General features: G+C 36.0%; 1 protein-coding gene across 1 annotated transcript; it reads right to left on the bottom strand.

Moving 5' to 3' along the window:
- Window positions 1-236: 236 nt before the first annotated feature.
- On the bottom strand, window positions 237-26,640 carry LOC145996737 (uncharacterized). The gene is made up of 8 exons (XM_083133264.1): window positions 26,615-26,640; window positions 24,535-24,715; window positions 13,110-13,311; window positions 11,179-11,347; window positions 9,793-10,194; window positions 5,996-6,119; window positions 1,883-1,992; window positions 237-598 (listed from the first exon to the last, which is right to left on the bottom strand). The coding sequence occupies exons 1-8, from the start codon at window positions 26,638-26,640 to the stop codon at window positions 409-411; spliced, it is 1,404 nt and encodes a 467-aa protein (XP_082989390.1). The 3' UTR covers window positions 237-408.

The following is a 26,640-nucleotide window of genomic DNA, read 5'->3' as shown; positions in this document are numbered from 1 at the left end:
CAGATGCTAGTAACTTGGTAAATGTGCAAATTATATGCATTCACAATTTAATGCAATTAAAAACCATAACAATTTCCAAATTAATTGATTTTGTTGTTTAGATGAGTACGACCACTTTTCGTGGAATGCCCCTTTAACGATCATCTGCATTATTTGTATCTTCAGATTCTCTGTCCAATTCAAAATGTTTATTTTAATAATTTAAAATTGTTTTCTTGGTTACCTTTATAGTTCGGTAAAACATATAAATTTTATATATATATAAAAATAAATTACAAGTTTATCTAAAACATGACAAGAGAAATGGCTTATACTGGAACACAATTCAATTCCAGTCAGGAAATACAGATTTAATGATATGGCAAAATGATTCAGCGGACACTATATGATTCCTTTATGAACTAGTTTTTAGTAATCCTCTAAGTCTTCGAGATCCCAGGAATCGTTATCGACTGGCTCCATGGTCTTTCTCGGTGGAGGCTCAGGTGTGGCGTTCTTGTCTTTTATGCTGGTTCTTTGCAAAGGTTTTGGTGCTGCCGCTATCTCGGCAGAAACCTTTCTCGGAGAACCCCAAATTAGTGAAGTGCTGGGTGTGCTCCTGAAAAGAGGGAGACAAAAATTAAGATATACGAGGGCTAAATTGGAGCTTTTTATCTACAAATTAATGGAGAAATGTGGTTCTACAGGGTGTCTGTAAAGTCACGCAACCGAGATTTTTATTGTACATAACTTTTGTACAAAATCAGATAATGACATGGAAAGTTACACTGGGTATTAACTTTATTTGGATATTTTTTAAACATTAAACAAGAGAGTCATGTTCTACATGAACATTCAGTATGCAGTAAAAGTTACTAAGATGTAAAAAAGTTTTTTTATGAAGTAAAAACAAACGGATAAAAGACAGCTATGGAGTTATCAATGGTCTGTTTGCGTATCTATCGAATAGATAAAAGAAAGATTAATTTTTGTGCATATTATGCATGGTATAGGTGTAGTATGTCTCCACATTGGAAGAATGTAGGTGTGATATGTATGTATGTTTCAAGTTCTTTATTTGTGTATATTTTCTCCTTTACTTTCTTGTTAACCACATTAGGTTTGGTAAAGGAAACACAAGAAAACCAAGATGTGTATGTTGTATTTACCTACCGTGGTTCACCATGACGTATGGAGAGAAAAAATGTGGAGACATACTGCCGTGATTAAATGTGGAGACATACTACACCTACACCATTATGCAGTACAGACAATTTTATGAGGTTAATTTGAGCATATTCACAAAAGTATGTTCTTTCGAAATTACTAGATGTCATGTCAGAAGGCAGTAGTACCAGGTGTGCCCGGCATCTGGCTGTTATTCAATCAATGCCCAGATGAAAGAAAAGATTTGATATTTGCTGTACAGGTACTTGACCTACCTATATTTTTGTATGTTCAGTCTAGGTTGCGCGACTTTTAGAATTTTGCCAAAACTATCAATGTCACTTCACGAATGGATGGGACAAGTTGAGAGGCGTTATTTACAATGGAAAGGAAGAACTCAAAAGTTAAAATGGTGAAGAGGGTCGGGTGACACCTCATTTGATAGATCTCATTTCAAACTTCTTTTGTGGGAAAGATTTGTCCCATGGTTTTTGAATGGATGCTCGAAAACTTTTTTATGGTCTCAATGGGTCATACATTCAAAATATACCTGTCAATTAACACCATGCATTTTTGTGAAGTGATGTTGATAGTTCGTGCAATTACCCTTCCCAAAACTATTAGCCTGTTATTAAGTTATACTAGAAACAGGTAATTACAAAATGAAAATCCATTTACACTTCCCTAGAATAATTGCCAGCAGATGAAATATAGAGATAGTCAGATTAAAACTCACTTTGCATGGGAAAATCCATTTTCTTTCTCGGAGGCAGTAATGCCAGTGGAAATATCTTCAAACTGGAAAGCATCCACTCCTCCAGTTGGCTTTGTTCTTTTTCTGGTTAACTGTAAGTACACAGAGTGTGTGTATCAGATGAGTTTGGATCAGCTGGTGTAAATAAATTTGAAAATTACCAGGGTGTGACTATATGGGCACTGAAAACGTGTAAAGGGGCATTCTAGCATTATGTATGTGTAGAGGCACATATTTTTGGTAAATAAAAAAAGCAAAATTTCAGTACAAAAACAGTCAATTTTGGGTTCAAAAGCGGTAAACAAAGTTAAATGTTGGTGTTATAGCAGTGAAAAAGCAGATCAAAAGCGGTATATAAAATTACATTTTGGTTTTAAAAATGAGACTATAATTCTAAATTTGATTTAAAAATCACTTATTACACAAAATAAACATATTCCTTCTAAAAGCACATTTATGTCGTTACCAGAGTATTAAGTTTATTTCTGTGTAAAGGGGTCAATTTTTGCTTCTCCAATATTTACAGCAGAATTAATCAATTTTCCATGATTAACATAACTCTCAGGATAATTTAAACATTTGAAAGTGTTGCGTCAGTAAATAAACTCGAAAGTTTGTGTTTTAAGAGTATATTTAGCATTTTGCAGTTCATTTCGTGACAAAATAGGGTAGGAAAATTCACCTCGCACCTTTCAGTAACATGAAAAATTAATATTACAATGTGTTATTTCACATTTTGGGTTTTTGTCATAAACTAATTATGTATGCCATTTCACAAATAACATGAAAGGTTTTAGACACGTTAGATTAAAATATTCGTAATGAAACAATTTCATAGAATTATGATGTAATTTATGTAATTTTTGATGTCTGCTAACTAACAAAAAAAAATTGAGTATGATGACAGCCTGAATGCCTGAGAAGCATTAGCAGAAATGAGTTACATGTGAGACACTTAAAAACAGTAGCAAAGTTTGACTTCATTTGTCTGTGAAGCATATAGGTTACAGATGGTAGTAAGTTTTGTTGGTGAAATATGCAAAATATATGCATTAACAAACATTTAGACCTTAACACAATTAAAAACAATAATAATTTTCAATTTATTTTGTTATTTACATGGAGTAGGACCACTTTCCGTGGAATGTCCCTAAAGTAAGCACTTAAAAGGTACTATATATATATATATAAAAAAAAGAAAGGAACCGAAATTTACTGCAAATATTAACTTATTAATTTTCTTATTTTTTGTTTAACATTCTATTCAGCGGTATGCCCAGGAATTTTGAAAGGGAGGGAGTTACCTACACTTTTTCTGGTAGTTAGCACTCATTTTGCCATCTATTTCTACCTTTCATGTTCTTCTCTTTTTTAGGAATACTGGGCCAAAGGAGATGGTTATAACCCCCACCAACTCCCGCTTGGGCACGCCACTGATTCTATTGCATTTTTCTTCTTACTTTCAACTTAATTTCAATTTTATTGGTGAACCATGGTTATTTGCAATTGTTAACTCTTTCCCTACGGGATTTTGCCCTGCTGTGTAAATTTTCAGAATTGCATATATTTGTAAAAAAAAAAAGAAGTATCCTAAAGTACTGATATGAATTCTACCACTATCTTTGAACAAAGGGCCATAGCTGGGAGTCCCCCTTGGTATTAGATTGTCATTGTTAATGAAGTGGATACAGTGGGGTGTCCAAAAGGGGGGGGGTGGGGGTTGGTAGAGGTCATAACCCTTCCTTTTGGTCAAGTATTCCGAAGAAAAAAGAGAATGTCAACTGCAGGAAAAGGTAGCAAAATGAGGGCTGACAACTAAAAAAGTATATGTACTTCCAACCTCTTTTGAAACCACTGAGCGGATAAATGATCTTGTTGCCATTGTTGTTTACATACACACAGCAGTACAAGTTTTTAATTTGTTCAGAACCAAAGTCGGTTATTTCTATCTTTAGTAAACAGTTCGAATGCCAGACTCTAGATGGCAGCATGTTCTGGTAACTTCGCTTGACATCAGCAGCGATGGCAATATTTGAAATCAACTGCAGTCGCTTTCTGTAAGTTACCCATATTGAAAAAAAATCGACTGAAGTTGCTTGCAGCAGCGAAAGAGTTAAAGGAACACAAAACAAGAGGTTACCCTCTACAATGTATTGTTGAGAAAGCAAAAGTGATTAATGCATGTGAAAAAAAAGGTCTAAAAATGCATTATCGAGCTCAAAATAACATAAAAAAAAAACATTAAGGAACATGTAATTTTATTGGAGCCTCCCGATGGCGTAGTACATCCTGATCAAGGGGTCCCAGTTTGATCCCCAGTGGAGGTACATAGCAGTCTGGATCCCATTATAAACTGTAGGTCCATTCATGATTATTCTATCTTTGCATAAAGTGGACTTAAAACAGAACTCCGGGTGACAATTTTTATCGATTCAATATTTTTCTATATCTCTCTCTATAAATATAAGCCTATGTTCTTCCTTTTTAGTCTAAATGTGATAATAGGAATTTCTCAATGTTACCAGCAGCAACTCCAGAACAGTGAGGTTCCTTTACATCATATTGTTTCCATAGCATATTGTTTTCAATGCAATAAAAATAAATAAATAAATGTCAGTGGCAAACATAAAACTGTAATGTATTGCTGCATGAATACAGGATAGAAAATGCAGTTTTTCAAGGGTTTGTAGTGTAGAAACATGACCGGGAATTATGTGTGAATTATTGGCTCTTGGAATTATACGTGAATTTTTCTCAGACGTGAAAAAGTGCAATTTTTATTAATCCAATTGAATTTATACATATTTATAAGTGCCCCGAGGCAAGTTTTTCACAGTTTAGCTTTTATTTTTATTGAGGAAGGAAAAAGGAAGCTGCGTGGAAAATAAAACAGAACTATCTCCATCCGTTTACTTGGTTAGTGTTCTTTGCAGAACAATGATCTATCTGACAGGTACAAGATTATTGCAAACTAAGATATCTTGAAGTTGACTAGGTAAATTTGAGTTTGATAGATACTAGGGATGTGCCGAAGCCGATTACAGATGTATAAAAATCGGCCGAAATTGACACATCGGCATCGGTATCGGAATCGGCAAAAATCCGATATTTAAACCGGTACAGATTATACTAGAGTTTTTACCTTCTAATAAGTTTTATATTCTAGTTTTGTAAAATTCATTGAAAATTTGGTTATGATTCGTCATTATTGTAGAGTTTTTGTAATAAAATTATTGCAAACTCATTCAGAGGATCAACCTAACTATAAATCGAAAATAAAACAGTACATTGCTGAACCAGGATCTGTTGTTGTATTGGAAATTCAAAAATGAATATTCAAACCTGAAGCAAGTCCTGAGAAAATACTTGGGCATACCTGCTGCATCAGTATTCAGTGATTGAGTGTTCAGTGTTGCTGAACAGATTTGTGATAAGAGAAGAAGTAGGTTACTTCCTGAAGTGCTTCCAAATCTCGTGTTTCTGAAGTTCAATCTGGCAGAACAGGAATTCATGTTGCATTTCAAAGAACTGCTTGTGTACTAATGTTTAATCTCTAGAGAATCCATGTTCTTCTTAAAGGTTCACATAACATTTTGTAGATGCAAATGTACTTTCGCATCTCTTGAAAATATATATGTATATACATATGATATGCAATAGAAATGTACATAGCAAATTTATTTTTGTCATGCTGAAAATAACATCCCATTTCTGTTTAATAATCTTATGTATCGGAATCGGTTAAATATCGGCATCGGTATCGGTTCCAAAAATTATCGGTGAGCACATCGGCATCGGTAAATTTTCAGCTTCGTCACATCCCTAATGGATACATTGGAATCACACATACCCTTTATATTGTTAATATTTTTGTGTGTGTATGTGTGCGAGTGATGAGAGGTTGAAATACAGAAATATCTACCCTTGAATTTTTGTAAAGTTCACCTTGAAAACCGGGAATTACACTTGAATTTTGTCATCGTCCTAGAGTTGCCACCCTGAATAATCAAAACTCTACAAAGAGAACATGCTTGTTCTCGTGCTGTGGAAATCTGTCAGTGTTGCATGGTAACAACCTCTATAATGCCAACTTACCTGGTCATCTAGTCTTTCCTCCAGTTCTTTTATCTTCGGAGATATTCTTGACCTGAATACACTGGTTATTTGTGAATTCGTAGGAATGGTGGCATCTACCACATCACTTCCTTTACCACTTTCACTGCAACAGGCGATAAAAACATGCAGAATTACTGAAACTCCAAAATAACAAAAACAATGTTTTACATGTAACATAGCTTCGTATCAATTGTGTTGTATTGTTAGGGCCCCAGATTTATGGTGAATAAAAGATCAAGATTCCAGTTTAAAAAGTAGGCATGTTTCGGGATCAAAAGTGGTAAATAAAATGGCATTTCGGTGTTAAAATGTGGAATAAAACCCTAAAAAGTACACTTCCTAAACAAAATAAACATTTCCCTAGAAATAGCACATTTATGTAGTAATCAGAGTATTAAGTTTATTTCTGTCGAAAGGAGGCCATTTTTGCTTCTCGAACATCAACAACAGAATGAATGAATTCTCCATGAATTGCGTAACTTGCAGGATAATTAAGATTTCAGAAAGTGTTGCATTGGTAAATAAACTAAATTCCATGTTTAAGAGCTATTTTTGCATCATTTCGTGACAAAACATGGTAGGAAAATGCACCTCGCACCTTTCAAATATATGAAAAATGAACATTACAGTGTGTTATTTCACATTTCATGTTTCTGTCAAAAACGAATATTCATGCCTCCATCTATTGTTATTAATTTATACTATATTGGTTTCAGGCAATACAGGTGTAACAGTTTATCAGTGAAATTACTGATGTTTTTACCAATCTGATACAAGGTTCTCACAGAACCTCCACATGTATTTTCCATGAGATTTCACAGAATTTTCTAGAATCCTTAATTTTTTCAGAGTACTTGATACACAGTTAATTACTATTTTTAATTCATTTTACAATGGCCTGTTCTATTTTCCCTCACCTTTATTATTATTATTATTAGAAATGGGACATTCATTGGTATCTAATCTCGGTATCAGCTGATATAGGAATGTCAGTGAATTGGTTTATTAGTAAAATTTCCAATAATTTTACTGACTACATGCATTTATAAAGTGCCTGTAATTTAGTACATTGTTACTTTATGTATAAAAATATTATTCATATGTTATAGTTTTATAAAGTTAAATATTTTAATTTAGGAGGTGAATGTTCTTCAAGGTGCATTTGCAATTGGATCTGTTATCACTATCAGTAAATTTTATATCAACAATTTATTGGTATGGCAAAGGTTTCGTATCAATTCATCCCTAATTATTATTAACATTATTACTTTCTGATAGCGCTAACAAAACTAATGCAAGAATAAAATGACATCTACATGTGCATATAATTAAGGAAAAAGGTTTAGGAGTTAAAAACCTTTTCAAACTGTATTGCAGTTCACAAAATAAAATTGCAAACAAATAATTTACCGAACATTAAATATTTTCACACTTTGACAAATAGACGTGCTTCATTAGTACATATTAGGGATTGGCCGATATGAAATTTTGGCCGATACCGATAAAGTAACGATATAAAATTTACCGATACCGATAAACCGATATTCTACCGATCCAATATAAAATAAGAAATGGTCCATGAAGAACCTGAAATGTTCATTGACTTCTTTAATAAATGTGTGTTTCAAGGTGACTAGCAGTGAAAAAGAAATTGCATATTCAGATATTTACTTTTTTAGAAATTAGGGCATGGAGATTATCCACAAAAATTACAACAAAATGACAGAATTTTGCACTAAATTATCAGATATTTATCGATATATCGGATCGGTAAAATAATCAGTAATTTTACCGATAAACCAATACACCGATATGCCTATATTGGGCGATACCGATAGAGTACTGATTAATCGGTCCCATCCCTAGTACATATTGATCAATTGGAGGATTTTCCCTGAAATTTATATATATATATATATATATATATATATATTAAAAATTATCTGAGATTACCAGGTGTGCGGAAATTCTGTGATGCAAAATTCTTCCATTGTGCTATGTTTATGAACATATAGTGCATATGCCTTAGTTGGACAAAAAAAATGTCTAAATATGCAGTCCTGTATTTCAAAGCAAAAACCCATACATTAATTAAGGAGGTTAATGAACCATTCCTGTGCTTTATGGACATTTTAAAATGTTATATAAGATCAGTGAAATATTGGTTACCAGTAGGGCTCGGAAGTTAATGAAAAGTCATCTTTTTATCTGGGCCTTGAAGACAATACTAGGCAAAACCTGACAGTAGTCTGTTTTCCTTCAGTTAGATCAAGAAAATGTTTTTATTTTCCATTTTTCAGCCTTGTTTATTTTATAGTATTTGCTAGCACAACTTACATATTTAAATTTACTAATATGGTCAATGCAAAAGCACAATATTTTTTAAACTGAAATTGGTTAAATAATTAACTGTGGTAAACTTAAATTATTTACTTTGGGTGAAGCCTCCTGAGGTTCCCTTACTGGCCACTATCATCACTTTAATCTGGTGTTTTAAAGAATAATTAGTCACAACATAAAATAATTATGCACACAAAACACAATTGTATTTTCAGACGCTGGCCAACTACTGTATTGTGCAAGGACTTGAATGACATGCAGAAAAACCTCCTGGTGTATTTTATGTAACGTTAAAGTAAAAGTAAAGAATACTACATTAGCACTAAATTCCTTCCCCCCCCCCATTTGTTTTGGTAGTTTAAAGCACCAAACAACAGGTTTTATTGAATTATTCAACAACTCTCTTGTAATTTATGAGAAAAATCACTTTCAGTTTAATAGCGAAAATTATTTTTAGGTCAACTTCCGAGGCTAGTGATCAGTAAATTTTGTTCGTCTTACCAATCACAGAGCAGGAACTCAAAGAGAAAACACGGCACACATAAAAATATAAATTTCAAAACTTCCAATGTTTTGCCTTTTTATTACTGTTCCTCCTACGTTTTTTACACAAAACTAATTAAAATGAAAAGAAATTTCACATTTTGCATAATTTCCAGGATAAATAGACTGTCATGATGGTTGTGGTAAACGCGGTTTAAAATTACTTAGGTGAAATTTTGAAAATTTCGCACTTCCGCATTGCACAATTTAATGGTTAAATCCTATTAATTTCGAAGATCCCTGACCCGAAAAAGAAAACATGTGGTGCACATACTCGACCCCCTCCAGCCATGCGGGAAACAGGAACTGCACCATGCTGAGCAGCACAGCCCAGCCCCCCAACCACCAACTGACAACGCCACCTGACAGCAGGAAGCAAACAACGCAAACCAGGAGGCGCACGCCAGCGCTGCTGAATGGGAGAAATCGCAACTACCGCCACCTGGGAACAAACAATGCAGTGACGCAGTACCATCTCCGCTTCAAATGCTGTACCCTTTTGTGAATGAAGACAGTGGATCTTCGAAATTAATAGGATTTAACCATTAAATTGTGCAATGCGGAAGTGCGAAATTTTCAAAATTTCATGTAAGTAAAATAGACTGTGTGAAATTGTTGTATGGCATTTTTCGTCACCAAAATGCCGGATAAGTATCTGCAAATAAATTCCAACTGATACTTCCTGATACCGATACATCGGCTCAGCCTAGGTTATCGTAACTGCAAATATTTTATATTTGTCCACCCTTATTTTGTATTACTTGTTTTTGTTGCCAAGTTAACCAATAAATTAATAAAAGGCAGCCAGAGCTTGGTGCTGTATAACCTCCAGTATGGCATGGAACTTTACAAGTATTGATAAATTCTTCTCGTCACATTTTACGTACACTCACCTCTGACTATCCCAGTCTTCACTCTGGACATCATTCAGGTCATCGGCAAATGTCACAGACTTAAACTGTCCTTTCTTGTCTTGAATGGACCGAGGGCTCTTCAGGGAACTCTCTATATTGTCGTACATGCTCCATGGTGGGGGAACTTGACTAGACCTCACATTGCTACTATCGCGGAGAGGTTTCACGGTGCTTTTCTGTGGCTCTGATACTTTTCCTCCAGATATGGACCTCTCGGAACCGGGCTTCTTTACTTCTTTGCTTGGTGAAGCATCTTGGGATTTGTGCTTCTCCGGAGAAAGCCTGGAGAAAAATTTGGCATTCAAGACCTCTTCCAGCTCATCATCGGAAACTGGCAGGTTTTCTTTGCTCGAAGCTTCGGCAGGGTCTAAATCAACATTCCTATTAAAAAAGAGAATTAAGAATTCTTGTATAGTTTCAAAAACATGCAAATGTTGATAATTAAACACACAATTTTTATGGTAAGTTATATATAGTCATTATGCTGGGCTAAAAGTTTTCAAGAAAATATATAATAAAATTCTAATAGTAAATACTAATAATATATATATATATATATATAAAAAAAGGTAAAAAGGTAAAGTGCTCCCCTGTGCTTAGCACCACGCCATGAAGGCGTATAGGGGGTGTGGGGGTAACGCCCCACACTTTCTTGATCCGGTCGTAAGTGGGGTGATGTGATCAGCATCACGCCCCTGACCGCCTTTACCCCCCAGGGTTTCCCCCAGGTACCCATGTTATTCGACGCTGGGTGGGCGCCGGGGCCGCTTCCATCGTTAGAAAAGTTCCCGGATTTGAACCGGCCGGGGATCGAACCCGGGACCTTTAGCATGGTAGTCAGACGAGTTACCGACTGAGCCACCGCGGCCACCATATATATATATATGAGAGAGACAAAAGAAAGAAAGTTGTCACTGTGGGTCAGCACGACGAACCCCTAGTTATTGTTGTAGGTTTTCATGACCAGGTTATGCTACTCATTCATAGCTGCACAATTTTCTCTCGATGATGCGTGGCAGTCAGTTCCATACACAGGCCAAAATCTCAGGAGAAAAGTTATGTTTCCCCCCCAGAAGACTCGATCCTGCGTGCATTCCATAGGAAGAGCCCAAAACCTGATGCTTTAGACAGCATGGCCAAGATGCAAGACCAGCCATTTTAATAATGCCAAAAATAGGGCATCACTTAAGTTAACAAGTTTCTCAAACTGAGCCAAAAATGTGATGGAGTGGGGATTTCAACTACTTTTCCTCTATCTCTCTCTTTTTGCAGAGTTTCATGTTAATTTACTTTGATAAAATTGTACGACTTTCCGTAGACTGCTGAGCAACATTTTACAGAAATATACTATTATAATTTGCTTACCTTCTCCACATTTTCCTCATGATGGCGTGCCGTTTCTTTACAGGTGTGGACGTAATAATTTGGGGTGAGACAGAATGTACAGTTGACTTGGACGAATGGTGCTTATGAGGTTTTTTGTGGTGCATATGGAGTCCTTTATTTAGATCTCGCCTTTTGCTTGATTTCTTTTCTGTAAGAAAAAGTGCAAGAGAATTTAGAAACAATCTTTATATTTGTGCACGATTCCTTCTTGTAGACAACAAGTGAAATACTTCTGACTTTGAATAAATGCTTCCATTTAAAAGTGTATCCAACTACAGAAATAATAACAACAATCATTGTAGGGTCCTCCCTGATGACGTAGTGGTAATATTGTCGCCTTGTAATAGGTTCGAGGTTCAAACATGTACAAGTTGAATAGTGTGACAACTGCCTCACATAAATTCATTTTTTTTATGCAGTGGGTGGGTCAACGATTCCTGATCATTTTTCCAAACATATATAAATTTCCCAGGCCATTTTCTAATGCATTAACAGCCAACCTCCATGGTGCAGTGGTTCTATGCTAGGGTCTAGGTTTGAACGCTGGACTAGGAATGGGTGTTCTTTGAGTGTCCCTTCATCAATTTCATCATATCATCACTCGCACTCATCGTCGTGATTAGCCAAATACGACGCTACATAACCAAAAACTTATAATGTTTTAATATACAAACATACTAAACGTTAAGTTTTCAAGAAAAGATTCTCTTGGGCTATTGATCATGTGAGTTGTGGAAAAGATTCCAAGCTTCCGAGAGCTAACGACACTCTCATCTTCAGGGTAGAAGTGACAAGGCTTACTTCAAATAAGCACTTAGGCTATTTTTCATTATATATACGGTGGAAGACCAGGAAAAAGTGGAGATGCTTGACTTCTATGCTGACCCAGCCAGAGGCAGGAAAAGACGAAGGATGATGTATACGGGGTCCAGCCCCTTACCATATCTAAAATATAACATAACTACAATGTCAGAGTAACATATTCTTACTCGGGTTAAAAGCTGAGGCTGTAAGCGGCACTCAGCACACACAAAACAAAACTCAGGACGACACACACACAGCCCTACAGAAGATTTTACTGGCCTTAGGTCAAGAAAAAAACCTCATTAGTGTGTAAAATGCAGTCCAGGGTGTACTACTTGGAAGTGAGGTTGACATTTGGGTGTACTACTTGGAAGGGTCACCAATTAAAACCCCTCAGAATTGGTGAAAATAAATGAAAATTAAAATGTAAAGAAAATATCTACAGCCAAGAAACTTGGAGAAAAATGTGAAATAGGTTCTTCAGTCTGTAATCCTGGGAAGCCCAATATTTCATTCAATTTCCATGACTTTTCCTGTTTTTTGAACATTTTTCCAAAATTGTTTGATTTTTCAAGGAGCTCTGGGCCAGTCGGAATTCTGTTCAATAAGTGAAATAAGAAACACCAATATCAGTGGAATTCCTTCCCTTAAAAATCATCGAGAAAAACCAGCCACAGATATTTTTTTTGCCGAAGACTGTATATATAAGTACAACAATACCTAATAAGTTAAGTGTAAGAACAACAATACATCTACGTAGAAATTTTCAGCGAAAAATGCAGGCTCGACCAGGACTCGAACCCGGGTCTCTGGCATGTGCCATTGCTCTAACCACCGAGCTACCGAGCCAGCCTGACCTCGCCTGATTTTTTGCTATCGCTATTTTACCTGCATGGAATCGTCTCTGCCAGTGCTAGTGCAACGGGATCTGTTGCCTTTGAAACACAGTAGACTTCGACGTTGCCTGGTTCCTCCCAGCATAGAGATGTTAATTATTGTAGATTAGGCACACAGTAGTACATCTCCTGTGTGTGCCTAATTTACAAAAATATATCTGTTTGTGTGTCTGTAAAGCTTGAGACATAACACAGTAACTTTTCACCAACTTCTGTTGCTGAAGGAAGTCTCTCTGGATTTTTTGAGCACATTGAAAGCTTTCAACTTCATGTTGCCCATGAACTTGGAAAATGTTTTTGGACTCTCTGCTTCGGCTGCAATTTCCTTCCTCGGCTTCTTTCCTTTTCTTCCAACCTTTTTGTTCAGCTCCTCTTCCACTGTTTCCTTTATTTTTAAGAAATCTTCATGTTTCTGAAAGTAGTTAATATTAATAATCAGTAACATTTATATGGTATAAACTGGTATATGAATGTGTCTAAATGTTACATTATCATTATAATCTGATGCCACCAGGTGCATATATTCTAGGGTAGCTAGGCTATCTCTGAAGGCCAGACTAAATTCAGAAAATAATCGACTAGCAAATGTGACTGATGTTTCACTCTCAAGTAACAATAGTATTTAACTAGCGACACTGCTCCCGTGCCAAGGATTCAAATGTGTTGGTGTATCTACACATGGGATCCTTTCCTTTAAAGCTATCACCAGGCTTCTTCCTTCCCGACCAGCGCCTGGACATATTTGTAGTGGCTTCCAAACCTAAGCATTGGACAAGGAAGTCTTCATTTTACAACGGAGATAATACCTTACAGCGATGCCAATTTGCTAACCAGCATGGGATTATTCCCAGGGAATTTTTTAAACAGAACTACAATTACAGGAATGGGAAAAGTTGGCAAAGTAACAGCAATTTTTTCCCCCTCTGGGCCAATACTGTCCCCTTTGAACACTTGCAGAAGCGAAAGCTCTGACCTTCAACCAACCATGCTTTACAATGGTTGACAAAGTTTTGAACCCGTCGTCTGCTTTATTTATGACTGGGGATCGTGTTGAAGGAAGTTTAGGGAAATTGCGTACCTTACTGCGCAGATTTTATTTAGTGTATTGAGTGAGTGACATATACGTTGAATGATCTGTGCTGCATAGTGTGGTGAATTAACATGAGTAACATAATTAACGAACTATTGACAAAACATTTACTCTGCTTGTATGAGGATAAGCTTCAAATCATGAAGATAGGCAAGCCTGGCATCCCAAAGAAGAACAGAATGGATTTGCTTTAGTTTTTTTATTTAGCGTTGCTTTTCTGCTACTTTAGCTAATCACGACAAGGATGACTGACAATACAAGGAAATTGATGAAGGAACATTCACAAAGAATAGCCATGCCCAGGCCTGGATTTGAATGCAGGACCCCTGGCATCGTAGTACGCTGTACTAACTATTTTACCACAGACATCAGCAATATAAGAATGGAGTTCCTGTTCAAATGAAATATTCAAGGTAAGAACTTTATTATGTATTTCATTCTCGCACGTAGACCTACATAAATATTTCACAACATGGGCCTCTATATTTTATCAATAACCATGAAATACTTGAAATCCTTTCCATACTGTTTCTGTATTAATGAAACAGTGACATTTTTATAATTATTTGTAAATTGTAAGGTACGTGTTTTTAATTACAATGTCACATCACTTCAGTGGCAGATTCAGAAATTACAGTTGGAAAGGGCAAATTTCAATAGCATGCCTCACCTCATCACCTCATCACTTACACTTAAACTGTTTTATATGAACAATATATCATACTCTAAACAGGAATTAATTTATCCAGAGATTATAGTATTGGTTTGCATGCAAAGATAGGGAGGGACCCAGTAGATGGTTTGATTAATTTGGTTCATTTTACTTCGCTTTTTGAACATTTTTGGCTAATCATGAAGATGAGCAGGAGTGATGATATGATGAAATTGATGACGGAACACTCACAAAGAACACTCATGCAAAGGCTGGGATTTGAACGTGGGATCTCTAAGTACTAGGGATGTTCAATATATAAGTTTCCCTGTGCTATCAAAATATTGTATAAAGCAATGCCATTAAAAAGATGCACATGGTTGACAAGCGCCATCCTTCGTCTACAAGGAACAACAATCGATTTGTTATCAGACGTGAAGGTGCATGCGCTCAAGGGCGAAAAGTAAATGCTTGTTCGGAAAACGTGGGCTCCCGTCATAAGGAGTTCAGAAGCATGGATGCTAAGGGCGTTCTGCTTATGGACTTTTTGGAACGAGGAAGAACAATTAATGCTGACCGTTATTGTCAAAAATTGGATAAACTGAAAAACGCAATTTGACATAAGCGACCAGGTCTCCTGTCAGCTGGTGTTATTCATCTTGACGATAACGCTCACCCCCACTCAGCAGTGCAAACACAACACAAAATTGAAGAATTGGGGTGGGAACGGCTGCCCCACCCTCCATATAGCCCCGATTTAACACCGAGTGATTTCCATATTTTTCCGGTGTTAAAGTCTGAATTGCAAGGTTACCGTTTCGAAACAGATGAAGACGTGAAGCGGAATTTGAGAATAGTGCTCAATAGCCAGAGCCCTGATTTTCTTGCAAAGGGTATGGACAAATGCCTGAATCTCTATGGGGATTATGTAGAGAAGTGAGGAAGGATCCTCCTACACATGTATGTATAGTTTTCTAATGTATCTTAAAAATAAAATGTTTTACAGCATACGGAAACTTATATATTGAACGACCATGTAGATGGTCATTAATGTATGTTGTTATCATAATTCCTCCTATTGCAACCGTAAACTGGTTGATTAGGTATGAGGAATAAACTGAATCAACAAATAAAACAAAAAAAAAATATTCTCTCAAGGAGTTCTGATTCAATCCGCCTTTTAATGCATATTGCATATTCGAATCAAAATTTAAACTAAGTGCAGTTCCGATTAACGTGCCTTGAACACAAAGCTGACTTAAATCAAACTTTAAAAAAATATTATCTAGCCTGTTAAACTTGACGATAAAAGACAGAATATTTGAGTCTTCAAAAATATTAGGCATAATATATCCAAAAGCCTGGTAGTTTAGAGGGGTGATCGCCCCTATCGCCTCCCCTCGTGGATCCGCACCTGCATCACTTCAAAATCCAAGAAAGAGCCTCGCATTCGAACATTACAGTATGAAGAGATAGCCCAGGTTTTGAACCAAGCCAATGGATGCCACTATGTATCATATATACAGTTGAACCTGAGTTACACGTTTGTCAAGGTGCGAAAATAATATGTATAACTGAGAAGTACTTACAAATCCAGATTTAGATACCATGTCATATCATTATTAATACATAATTGTATCTACTTTTAGGAACAAGATATTCGTTATCCAGGTTATTTCTGTCAAAGTGGTAAATTAACAAATCTAAAAGTTTGATTCTTAAGTTTATGTGCATTAGCATATCTTCCAGTATAAATTTAACTTTCTGGTCAAACATGTAACTTTTTCACTTTCTGTTCTCCATGGCCGACCAGTAGCACAGCAACAGTGTCTGTACTTCCGTATCATGATTGCAATGAGAAGAAAATGCATCTCATGTTCCGAACAACAGTGGCAAATCTTTCTCCTCTGATTTCATGCCACGTGCCGTCTCTCCTTGCCTTCTCCGTGCCACACTTGTCTTTCTTACAACTCGAGACCGACTGACGTAATGCCCACCTGTCTTGTTTCGTATTTGAAACCCGCCTTGTGTTTTTGTAACAACAAGAAATGCATACCTCTCTGACATTGTTATAGCTTGGTTACGTATAAATCAACTACATTTTATGAAAATTAATATGTACAGTCATGTTCAAAAAATCTGTCGCATGGATTTTTTCTAAGTCCAACGTCTTACGAAATTATGTTGGTAGCTCTGAAACAAGGAAGTGTTGTGAAATATACGATCCTCCAATCAGAGTGAAGTTCGATTCGGAGGAGCAGGAGGCGTGACTCACGGTCTTGTCCACAGGAAGTTCAACCAATGCAGCATTTCCAAATATGAGATAACGTCCCCATTGGTTAAATATTGTTTCAATAATGCGAATCGGCAGAAAGATTGCGCAAAAGTTTACTTTGTCGTTATAATGCCTTTAATCGTTTCAAATTAGTATTAAATTATCCCAATTATAGTTCATGAGCTTAATATAATGTATTCATGTATGTGTTTGACAATCATATATCACTCATTAGAATAATTTTCACATTGTTTTCACTACGTGAGATGACATTTCATTTACATTTACGATAAAATAGTGGTTTGGGTGTAATAACAGTTTTCATTAATTAATTTAGAGATGCATTTTTATTTGTTGAGTTAATGATTAGGTTAATTCGTTATTTCTCGCGAAAAAAGGGAACCACAGCTGAAAGAAAATACACAACTTGTATTACTGAGGTCAAGAGTTCATTTTAACATCACTTTTTGCACACATAGGCTAATCACGACTCGGGATACATTTACATTGGAATCAAACATTATGCGACCTGACTGGAACTCGGAAAAGGACACACTGATTACAAGACGTCGATACATTACCACTTGGTCTGGCGAACGCCAATAATAATGAGGGGTTGTGGGAGTGGGAGAGGGGTGGCGGAAAGTAGAAAATAAATAGTATTTTTGGGGGGTATTTAATGTTATATTTATACACATACAAACCTAAGAAAATATTTATTTCGATACATGTGTGTGGGGGTGGGGAAGGGGGAAAAGAGAGGGACAGAAAGATATTGGGAGAGATGATTGTGGAAAATGTTTTATTTGACGTTCAGTAATAAAAACAATCAAATCAATGATGATTATCTTATAAATACCATATTTAATGTAAATTTGTTTTAAAAATGGGGGCGGGGAGCTGTTTGTTTTACGTTCAGTGCAGGATAACAAGTGGAGACACATAGTGGTTCGTATCTCACTTTAAACTGTAGGTCCAGACCCCATTAGCCTATCTGTGTATAACGTGGATTTAGAATTCAGTAGAAAATAACGTCGATCTAGTATTTTGGATTTTAGATGCGTTGAGACCACTAAAATTTCCAATTCTTATAATAAGAAACCTGTCCTCATATTACCATTTTGAAAGAGAGAGAGTTAGTTGTAACATCTTTCGTTGTTAGTTTCAAAGAAGACTAATTCAAATAGTAACAATGGGAACGAATGAAGCTTACGAAAAGTTTTTGCCACCGTGCGGATTTGAACCTACGACCATTAGAGTGACAACCCAGTGCGATAACCACTACCCCACGAGTTCGTTCCATCTTACGGCATGATTATGAGTTAAGACCAATTCGTTCAATATGCATTAGAAATATAATCCCCACCCGCATCTTTATAAACAACACACCCAAACGCTCCTTTGTAGCAAATGAAATAAAGGTGGTATGAATGCCACAAAACATTTAAGCAAAATCTACTATATTTACGACGCAATCGTTTTACATGGAGAGGCTACAGCTTCGAGAATTGAGGTTGTGACGTGGCTTCTTATAGTGGTAGGGTAGATATTCGTATGGCAAGGTTCCAGCGTGCACTAGCCAGTAATTTCCTTAAAAAAAACTTCAATTTTTTTATGATGGTAAAGTGGTTCGGTGATAGGCTATCAGTATTACACGCCGAATATTATAAGTTTGACTTCTGTTCGATTACCCCTATTATTATTATATATAGCAACTAATTATTGTATTTAATTAATAATTGAAAGAAATAAAAATGTTATACATATATTTTAAAAAATAACACTCCTTTCTAATGATTTTTCAATGTTATTTTTGAAAATAATTTTTCACAATATGTTTTTGAATTTCTCATCATTTTACTAGGATTTGCATAAAAATGATCCATGTGTCATATTCGACGAAATGTCATGTACAGCGAAAGTTATACATTTTTATTTTAGGGAAAATTATCAAGAAACAAAACAAATAAATACTATTGACATCCTTTTGTGAATAGTATTTATTTTACATTATTTTTTGTTTGTTCACCATGCATAGTTGTATTCTTGTAAAAAGGATGAAAAGCAATATATTCTCTACATTTCGCAAAGCAAATAATATACGAATTTTCGTAATAAGTAAAATGCAATAAATAATTTTTCGGTTTTATAAGAAATAAAATTCGCAGAGTTAACCGAACGGTGAATCGAACACAGAATTTTACAACCCATAAAATGCCTTGTAGCCTTTGCAATGAAGTGATGTAGATTCAAGTAATAAAATTTCATGCAAAATCGCACGTTATAAGATTGTTCAAATATATTAAATCAATGTGTCCATATGTTATTATACTGTCAGCCATTTGGCACATCACATCTCAGCACATCACCATTCACTAGTTAATCGAATTGAATATTGATTCACTTCACAGTTCAATGTGCAACAATAGTTTCGACTCATATCACGTGAGATGTAAACTCAATTCAATTCTCTCATTGTATGTAACTTGTATGTTGAGCTCATGTAGAAATATCAATTATGAGCTCTAAGCTAAATTTGACGCTACAATCGCTTGATCAACTCTTGCGTCTCGCTGCCAGACATTCTACGTTCCTGTTTGCTCCAGGTCGCTTCTGCATTTCATTATCATTGTTTTTACCTCTGTTTCATTCTCATCGTCGTTATAAACCTACGTAATTTCTACTGTTTACAGTAGACAGAATCTACTGTTATCAATTGTAGAACTCTACTGTGTGTCTCGGAAATCTACTCAAAATCAATGATTTCCTACTGAACACTTTCAGTAGGCCTAATGTGTAATTACAGTTGAGGAACTACAAGTGAAATATTCTCTTCAGTACTACATGTAATATTGCATGTAGTGTGCTTTAATTTGAATTTGAATTCAAAATTTTGGGTGCGTCAGCACTTAGGCTATTTTGAACCTGTCACTTTATACGGGGTCCAGACCCTTACCAGAACTAAAATAACATAACTGTAACGTCGTGTTGTAACTAAAATATTAAAATATTCTGAATTCGGTTAAAAGCCGAGGCTGTAAAGAGGCACTCAGCACCCACAAGGACCAAACACAGGACAACACATAAAATTATACTGGCCATGGGGCCAGTCGCCAGAACCTCGTTCGTCTGCAAACTGAAGTCCAGGGTGTACTACGTGGAAGCAATAATTGGGTGTACATACTTCGTGGAAGGTCATCCCTTACACCCTTGTGGTGTGTTTAGCTCTGCATATTAGCTGTAAATATAACTTTTTATTCCTCCTCACTAACAATTTGTTTTTATATCTATTTAAAATTTAAACCAACCTCACTTCCATGTAGTACACCCTGCACTGAATTTTGCAGACTAACGAGGCTCTGGTCACTGGACCTACTGTTAGTATAATCTTTGTAGGACTGCATCTGTGTTGTCCTTGTTTGTGCTGACTGTCTGTCGCTTTACAGGCTCAGCTTTTAACCCAGGTAAGGATATTTTAATTTTCAGACACGCTTTTATTTTTGTCATGATAAGGGGCTGGACCCCGTATAGCGTGACGGGTGTAAAATACCCTAAGTTTTCAGGCACACAAATTGTAATTCAAATTTTAAAAAAATCTTAACATAGATGTTTCAAAACACCTATTGATCTACTGAAACCAGTACAGTAGAGAAACTGCAAGTGAAGTTAATTTATTCAGTATAGTGTATAATATATTAAGTTTAATATTTTGGCTGTAAATATTAATTTCATACCCCCTTATTATTATTTTGTATTTATATCTTTTTGAAAATCTGAACACAGTAGATGTTTCAAAACACCTATTAATCTACTGAAAACAGTAGACAAAAGTTTCATTGGAGTAAGTAGAAAAGAGTCATGAAATAATACCCAAAGAAGTCAACCATTATGAATTAATGTTACATACTTTTTTTTATTTGACTTTCCAAAACCTAGGAGCTCAAAATAATACATGGCATGCGATTCACTAGACAGTCTGCTTTTCTGTGATTGATTCGTCGTGCCCAGTCGGGGATAACTTCCGTTCAAGGTAAAAGGGGAAGGGGAAGAAATCCACCACAGTACCATGACGTATGAAGTAACATGTTCACAGGCATCCAATACAACTGATAAGGGTTCACCTGACCTTGGAAGTGTGGGAAACACGTTTCACGCTGGTTTCCAGAATGCTGTGGCTAAATCTGGAACTAACGGTGGAATAAGAAATAGTTTGTAACATTTAACAATGACATTTCGCATTTACAAAATATGAGATATGTAGACTTTGATTTATTTATTATAGTAGACGGTAGAGAATTACTTACCACGAAAGTCAAGTTCTAAATTGCAGGCATCAAAATCTACGCCAGGTTGTAAAATACATTTGTGATAGACAGCAGATAGGTTAATAAGGTTTACAAGATTGCTAACGACTCTTAAGAAAAACGTTCAACGAAGGTTATTGAGTGAGAAAATGGGAAATTGTTAAAAATAGCGGCCTAGTTGAGTGAAGATCGAAGGTTCGAATCTCTTATAGAACCGGCTATTTTTTTACACTAATTTTTGGTGCGTAATATATTTAATGTATTGTCGACATTTATAAGAAACAAAATATGAAAACTACTCCTCTGTAACGGTGCGGTCTAAGACTCTGTGCTTTGGACTCCGACTGCAGCGGGACGGCATGGATTCGAGTCGTTCTGGGTTCTCGGCCTGTTATCTGTATAAGACCGGTGGTAACCCACCATCGTGAGGAAATTGGGGACCTACGAGTGACTGGTGTAACCTGGTTTCAGATATCTTCTATAACGGCTGAGGGTTCGACGTGCTGACCAACGTCACCTCGTTGCCAGTTGAAGATAACTCTAGGTAGGATTGTGGAAGGGAGACTGACAGTCGTAAATCTAATTTCTCGTCATTGTCACGTGAGATTTCTTTTCAGTATGACTCCTGCAATACTAATTAGTTCCTAAGTAGGATAATGAGAAGGACAGAGAATATTAAATTATGAGTTCACTGTTTAAAAAATTAGCATTAACACATTTTTATATTCACATACCTCTTTAAAAATTCCTGAGCACGTCACTACAAATGAACCAATCTAGTGCACACTAGAGCCTTGGCTTATCGATACCTATGGGGTATCCTACAATTACAGTCAAACCACAATCTCAATTCTCGAAGCTGTAGCCTCTCCGTGTAAAACGATTGCGTCGTAAATATAGTATATTTTGCTTAAATGTTTTGTGACATTCATACCACCTTTATTTCATTTGCTACAAAGGAGCGTTTGGGTGTGTTGTTTATAAAGATGCGGGTGGGGATTATATTTCTAATGCATATTGAACGAATTGGTCTTAACTCATAATCATGCCGTAAGATGGAACGAACTCGTGGGGTAGTGGTTATCGCACTGGGTTGTCACTCTAATGGTCGTAGGTTCAAATCCGCACGGTGGCAAAAACTTTTCGTAAGCTTCATTCGTTCCCATTGTTACTATTTGAATTAGTCTTCTTTGAAACTAACAACGAAAGATGTTACAACTAACTCTCTCTCTTTCAAAATGGTAATATGAGGACAGGTTTCTTATTATAAGAATTGGAAATTTTAGTGGTCTCAACGCATCTAAAATCCAAAATACTAGATCGACGTTATTTTCTACTGAATTCTAAATCCACGTTATACACAGATAGGCTAATGGGGTCTGGACCTACAGTTTAAAGTGAGATACGAACCACTATGTGTCTCCACTTGTTATCCTGCACTGAACGTAAAACAAACAGCTCCCCGCCCCCATTTTTAAAACAAATTTACATTAAATATGGTATTTATAAGATAATCATCATTGATTTGATTGTTTTTATTACTGAACGTCAAATAAAACATTTTCCACAATCATCTCTCCCAATATCTTTCTGTCCCTCTCTTTTCCCCCTTCCCCACCCCCACACACATGTATCGAAATAAATATTTTCTTAGGTTTGTATGTGTATAAATATAACATTAAATACCCCCCAAAAATACTATTTATTTTCTACTTTCCGCCACCCCTCTCCCACTCCCACAACCCCTCATTATTATTGGCGTTCGCCAGACCAAGTGGTAATGTATCGACGTCTTGTAATCAGTGTGTCCTTTTCCGAGTTCCAGTCAGGTCGCATAATGTTTGATTCCAATGTAAATGTATCCCGAGTCGTGATTAGCCTATGTGTGCAAAAAGTGATGTTAAAATGAACTCTTGACCTCAGTAATACAAGTTGTGTATTTTCTTTCAGCTGTGGTTCCCTTTTTTCGCGAGAAATAACGAATTAACCTAATCATTAACTCAACAAATAAAAATGCATCTCTAAATTAATTAATGAAAACTGTTATTACACCCAAACCACTATTTTATCGTAAATGTAAATGAAATGTCATCTCACGTAGTGAAAACAATGTGAAAATTATTCTAATGAGTGATATATGATTGTCAAACACATACATGAATACATTATATTAAGCTCATGAACTATAATTGGGATAATTTAATACTAATTTGAAACGATTAAAGGCATTATAACGACAAAGTAAACTTTTGCGCAATCTTTCTGCCGATTCGCATTATTGAAACAATATTTAACCAATGGGGACGTTATCTCATATTTGGAAATGCTGCATTGGTTGAACTTCCTGTGGACAAGACCGTGAGTCACGCCTCCTGCTCCTCCGAATCGAACTTCACTCTGATTGGAGGATCGTATATTTCACAACACTTCCTTGTTTCAGAGCTACCAACATAATTTCGTAAGACGTTGGACTTAGAAAAAATCCATGCGACAGATTTTTTGAACATGACTGTACAACACTGAATTATGTATAAATTCGTTACTTACAAATAAGGTTTAATTAACACATTTCTAAATTATATTTTGCCGAACCTACAGTAATGTATGTATAAAACAGAATTATGCAGAACTGAGTTACATATAAAGCAGTCCCAACTGTATTTGTTGATACTAATATATTGGCTAGCAGCCTCTCTTCTTCTGCTTGTCCTTTCATAGTATACAACAACATCAATATTTTTTTCCCATTGCAGGCCAGCAATTAAAATAATGAATAAACTGATACGAATGCCCTTGCGCAGGTATGGATATCAGAAAGTATTGGTTACAAATTAACCCAATGAGCAGTATGGACATTCATTTGCAACTGACCCCATGTATTGACTTTTTTTGATCCACTAAAAAAATGGATTTCAAGCATTTCATTTCTATGTAACTATATTATATTATCATGAATAATAAAAATGGTATTAACTGTTATATTTTTTTGATTCTCCCATTAATTTTAAGGGGTGTAGAATTATTTAATGAAATTTTATAACAATATGTATTACACAATAAAAAAAATGCAGTAAGACATGGGTCTTTAGTACTATTGTTTATCATTTATGCCAGCCAATGCTGTCACCAGCAGAAAAATCTTAGATAAAAGAAAGAATAGGACATGTTCAAAGCAATGGAGAACGAAGTTATGATGTTTGGCCAACAGATGCCAGGACCCTGTCACATTATGTCAGTTCTGCTTTGGTGCAAATCAGGATCTCTGGGTAAATCTATGTTAAATTACATTATACATTAAACGAGGAAGTGCATACCTCTGCCAATACATGCTGCTGGTTGTGTAAAATAGCCATTTTCTGCTGGAATAATTTCTCTGGAATTCCAGTTGCACTTGGCACAATCCCCAGTTCCTGCTGCTTGGTGTTCAAAAGAGCCTGTAATTCAATCCTTAGCTCAGAAACAATCTGTGGGTTCCTCTTCAATGCATCTTGTAACCTGCAAAAAAAAAAATGGGATGGGACCGATTAATCGGTACTCTATCGGTATCGGCCAATATAGGCATATCAGTGTATCGGTTTATCGGTAAAATTACCGATTATTTTACCGATCTGATATATTGATAAATATCTTATAATTTAGTGCAAAATTCTGCCATTTTGTTGTAATATTTAGGGATAATCTCCATGCCCTACTTTCTGAAAAAGTAAATGTCTAAATATTCAACTTCTTTTGCATTGCAATCACCTCGAAAAACACATTTGTTAAGGAGATCAATGAACATTTCTGGTTCTTCAAGGACCATTTCTAATTTTATATCGGATCGGTAGAATATCGGTTATTGGTATCAGCCAAAATTTCATATCGGCCCAACCCCTAAAAAATATATTTAAATTGTATAAACTGCTGGCATGTGGCTATGTATAAGTGTAGAGATGAGCCAATATCAATAATGTACCTGTTGAGGTGATGTACTAGCAATGCCCCCTCCACGTTTCCATTCCTCGTCCATTAATAGAAACTACTCTGTTGGTAACAGTATTAAGACCACTTTATGCACAGATAGGCTAATTTGGACTGAACCTACATTTTAAAGTGGGATCCAAACCACCATATGCATCCGCAGGGTATCAAACCTAGGACCCTTTAATTACAAGGCAACAACAACATTACTGCTACTACTACAAATCTCATCAATGGGCAGCCCTACAGTATTATTCAAAGTGGTGTTCATTGTTAGATATATTTTGCACATTGCGAGCTCGCACATTACATTACATATCTCTGTCTTCTAGAGATTTGTTGTGGTTGTTTATCACGGAGACATGGTGAAGAAATTGTCATTATATCAATGATCTTACGAACTCTACCTGTTCCAGGAAGGAATACATTATGCAGGATGCCATTTCCCATAGGTTACTGGCCTCCCCGATGGCATAGTAGTAATGTAATTAAGGGGTAACCCCCCTTGTAATCTCTCTTTCTTAGTTCACGGGCAGATATTCTCTCCACTCAACTGGTAGGAACCAACTGAGACCGCTGCTGTTGGGAATGCACGTAACAGCTGCGGCATCGCAGATTAGTTGTGGTCAAGGGATCAGATGCCTACTCGAAGATCTGCTTTATTGAACTCAGAGTTCTGGGTTTGAGACCCGGTGGAGGCACATAGTGTTTCAGATCCCACTTTAAACTGTAGGTCCAGTCCTGATTAACCTTTCTGTGCATAAAGTTAACCTAAAACAAAAATTCAAACCCATAGCTTACTATAGGAACAATCCATTGCTGAGCCCGGTCCAAAATTGCAAAATGCTGAAAAAGTTTGCTGGGAATATAAAAAGAAAAAACATATGTATGTATGTACAGGGTATCTAGTTCATTATTATCTTTGATGTCGACACTTGCTCGGCCATTATTTTAGTGCTTTTATAGCAATTGTTTTTTACATGAATTGCAGCCATGTTGCCTCCTTGTGTTAGATAGTGAAGCATGCCTGCTGACGGGTTAATCATGTGTGGTTCCTAATGTGGGACTTTTTATGTTCATTATGTGCAATGTTCATTGCGTCAGGTATTCATTATGGGAGGCACCACTGTAAAGGATTCTGGAATTATTTGAGAAAAAATTCCCTTATCTTTATGACTTTACTAATCCAGAATTAATTTGTATTTTTAACTGCATTTGAAGGGTCACAGAAAAAAAGCCAACACTGGAAAAATTAAATTTTAATTGCAAAACATTACTGAACATGTAAATAAAAAGTGCAAATAAAACATTTGCTTTGATCAATGCACGTGTCAAATGTAGGAAACGAAAGAAATTATGTTGTAAAGTCCAGTACAGCATCCACTTGGCAGGAAATGACACAACTACTTTGCTTACAACAGAAAATTCACTTACGTTGTCTTTTCCTCCTGACCCTTCAT

This window comes from Lepisma saccharinum, chromosome 13 (genome assembly GCF_977018435.1).
Source record: "Lepisma saccharinum chromosome 13, izLepSacc3.1, whole genome shotgun sequence".
Lineage (NCBI taxonomy): Eukaryota > Metazoa > Arthropoda > Insecta > Zygentoma > Lepismatidae > Lepisma > Lepisma saccharinum.
Note: the sequence above shows the minus strand (reverse complement) of the source record. Positions and strands in the feature narration are given on the sequence as shown.

Excerpts from the sequence above, each read along its gene's own strand:
- LOC145996737 (XM_083133264.1), bottom strand. The coding sequence starts at position 26,640 with ATGAAGGGTCAGGAGGAAAAGACAAC. Across the intron at positions 10,195-11,178 it reads ATGAGGAAAATGTGGAGAAG|GAATGTTGATTTAGACCCTG; the intron begins GTAAGCAAATTA and ends CTTTTTTAATAG. Across the intron at positions 6,120-9,792 it reads GAAGACTGGGATAGTCAGAG|TGAAAGTGGTAAAGGAAGTG; the intron begins GTGAGTGTACGT and ends CGCCTGTTGCAG.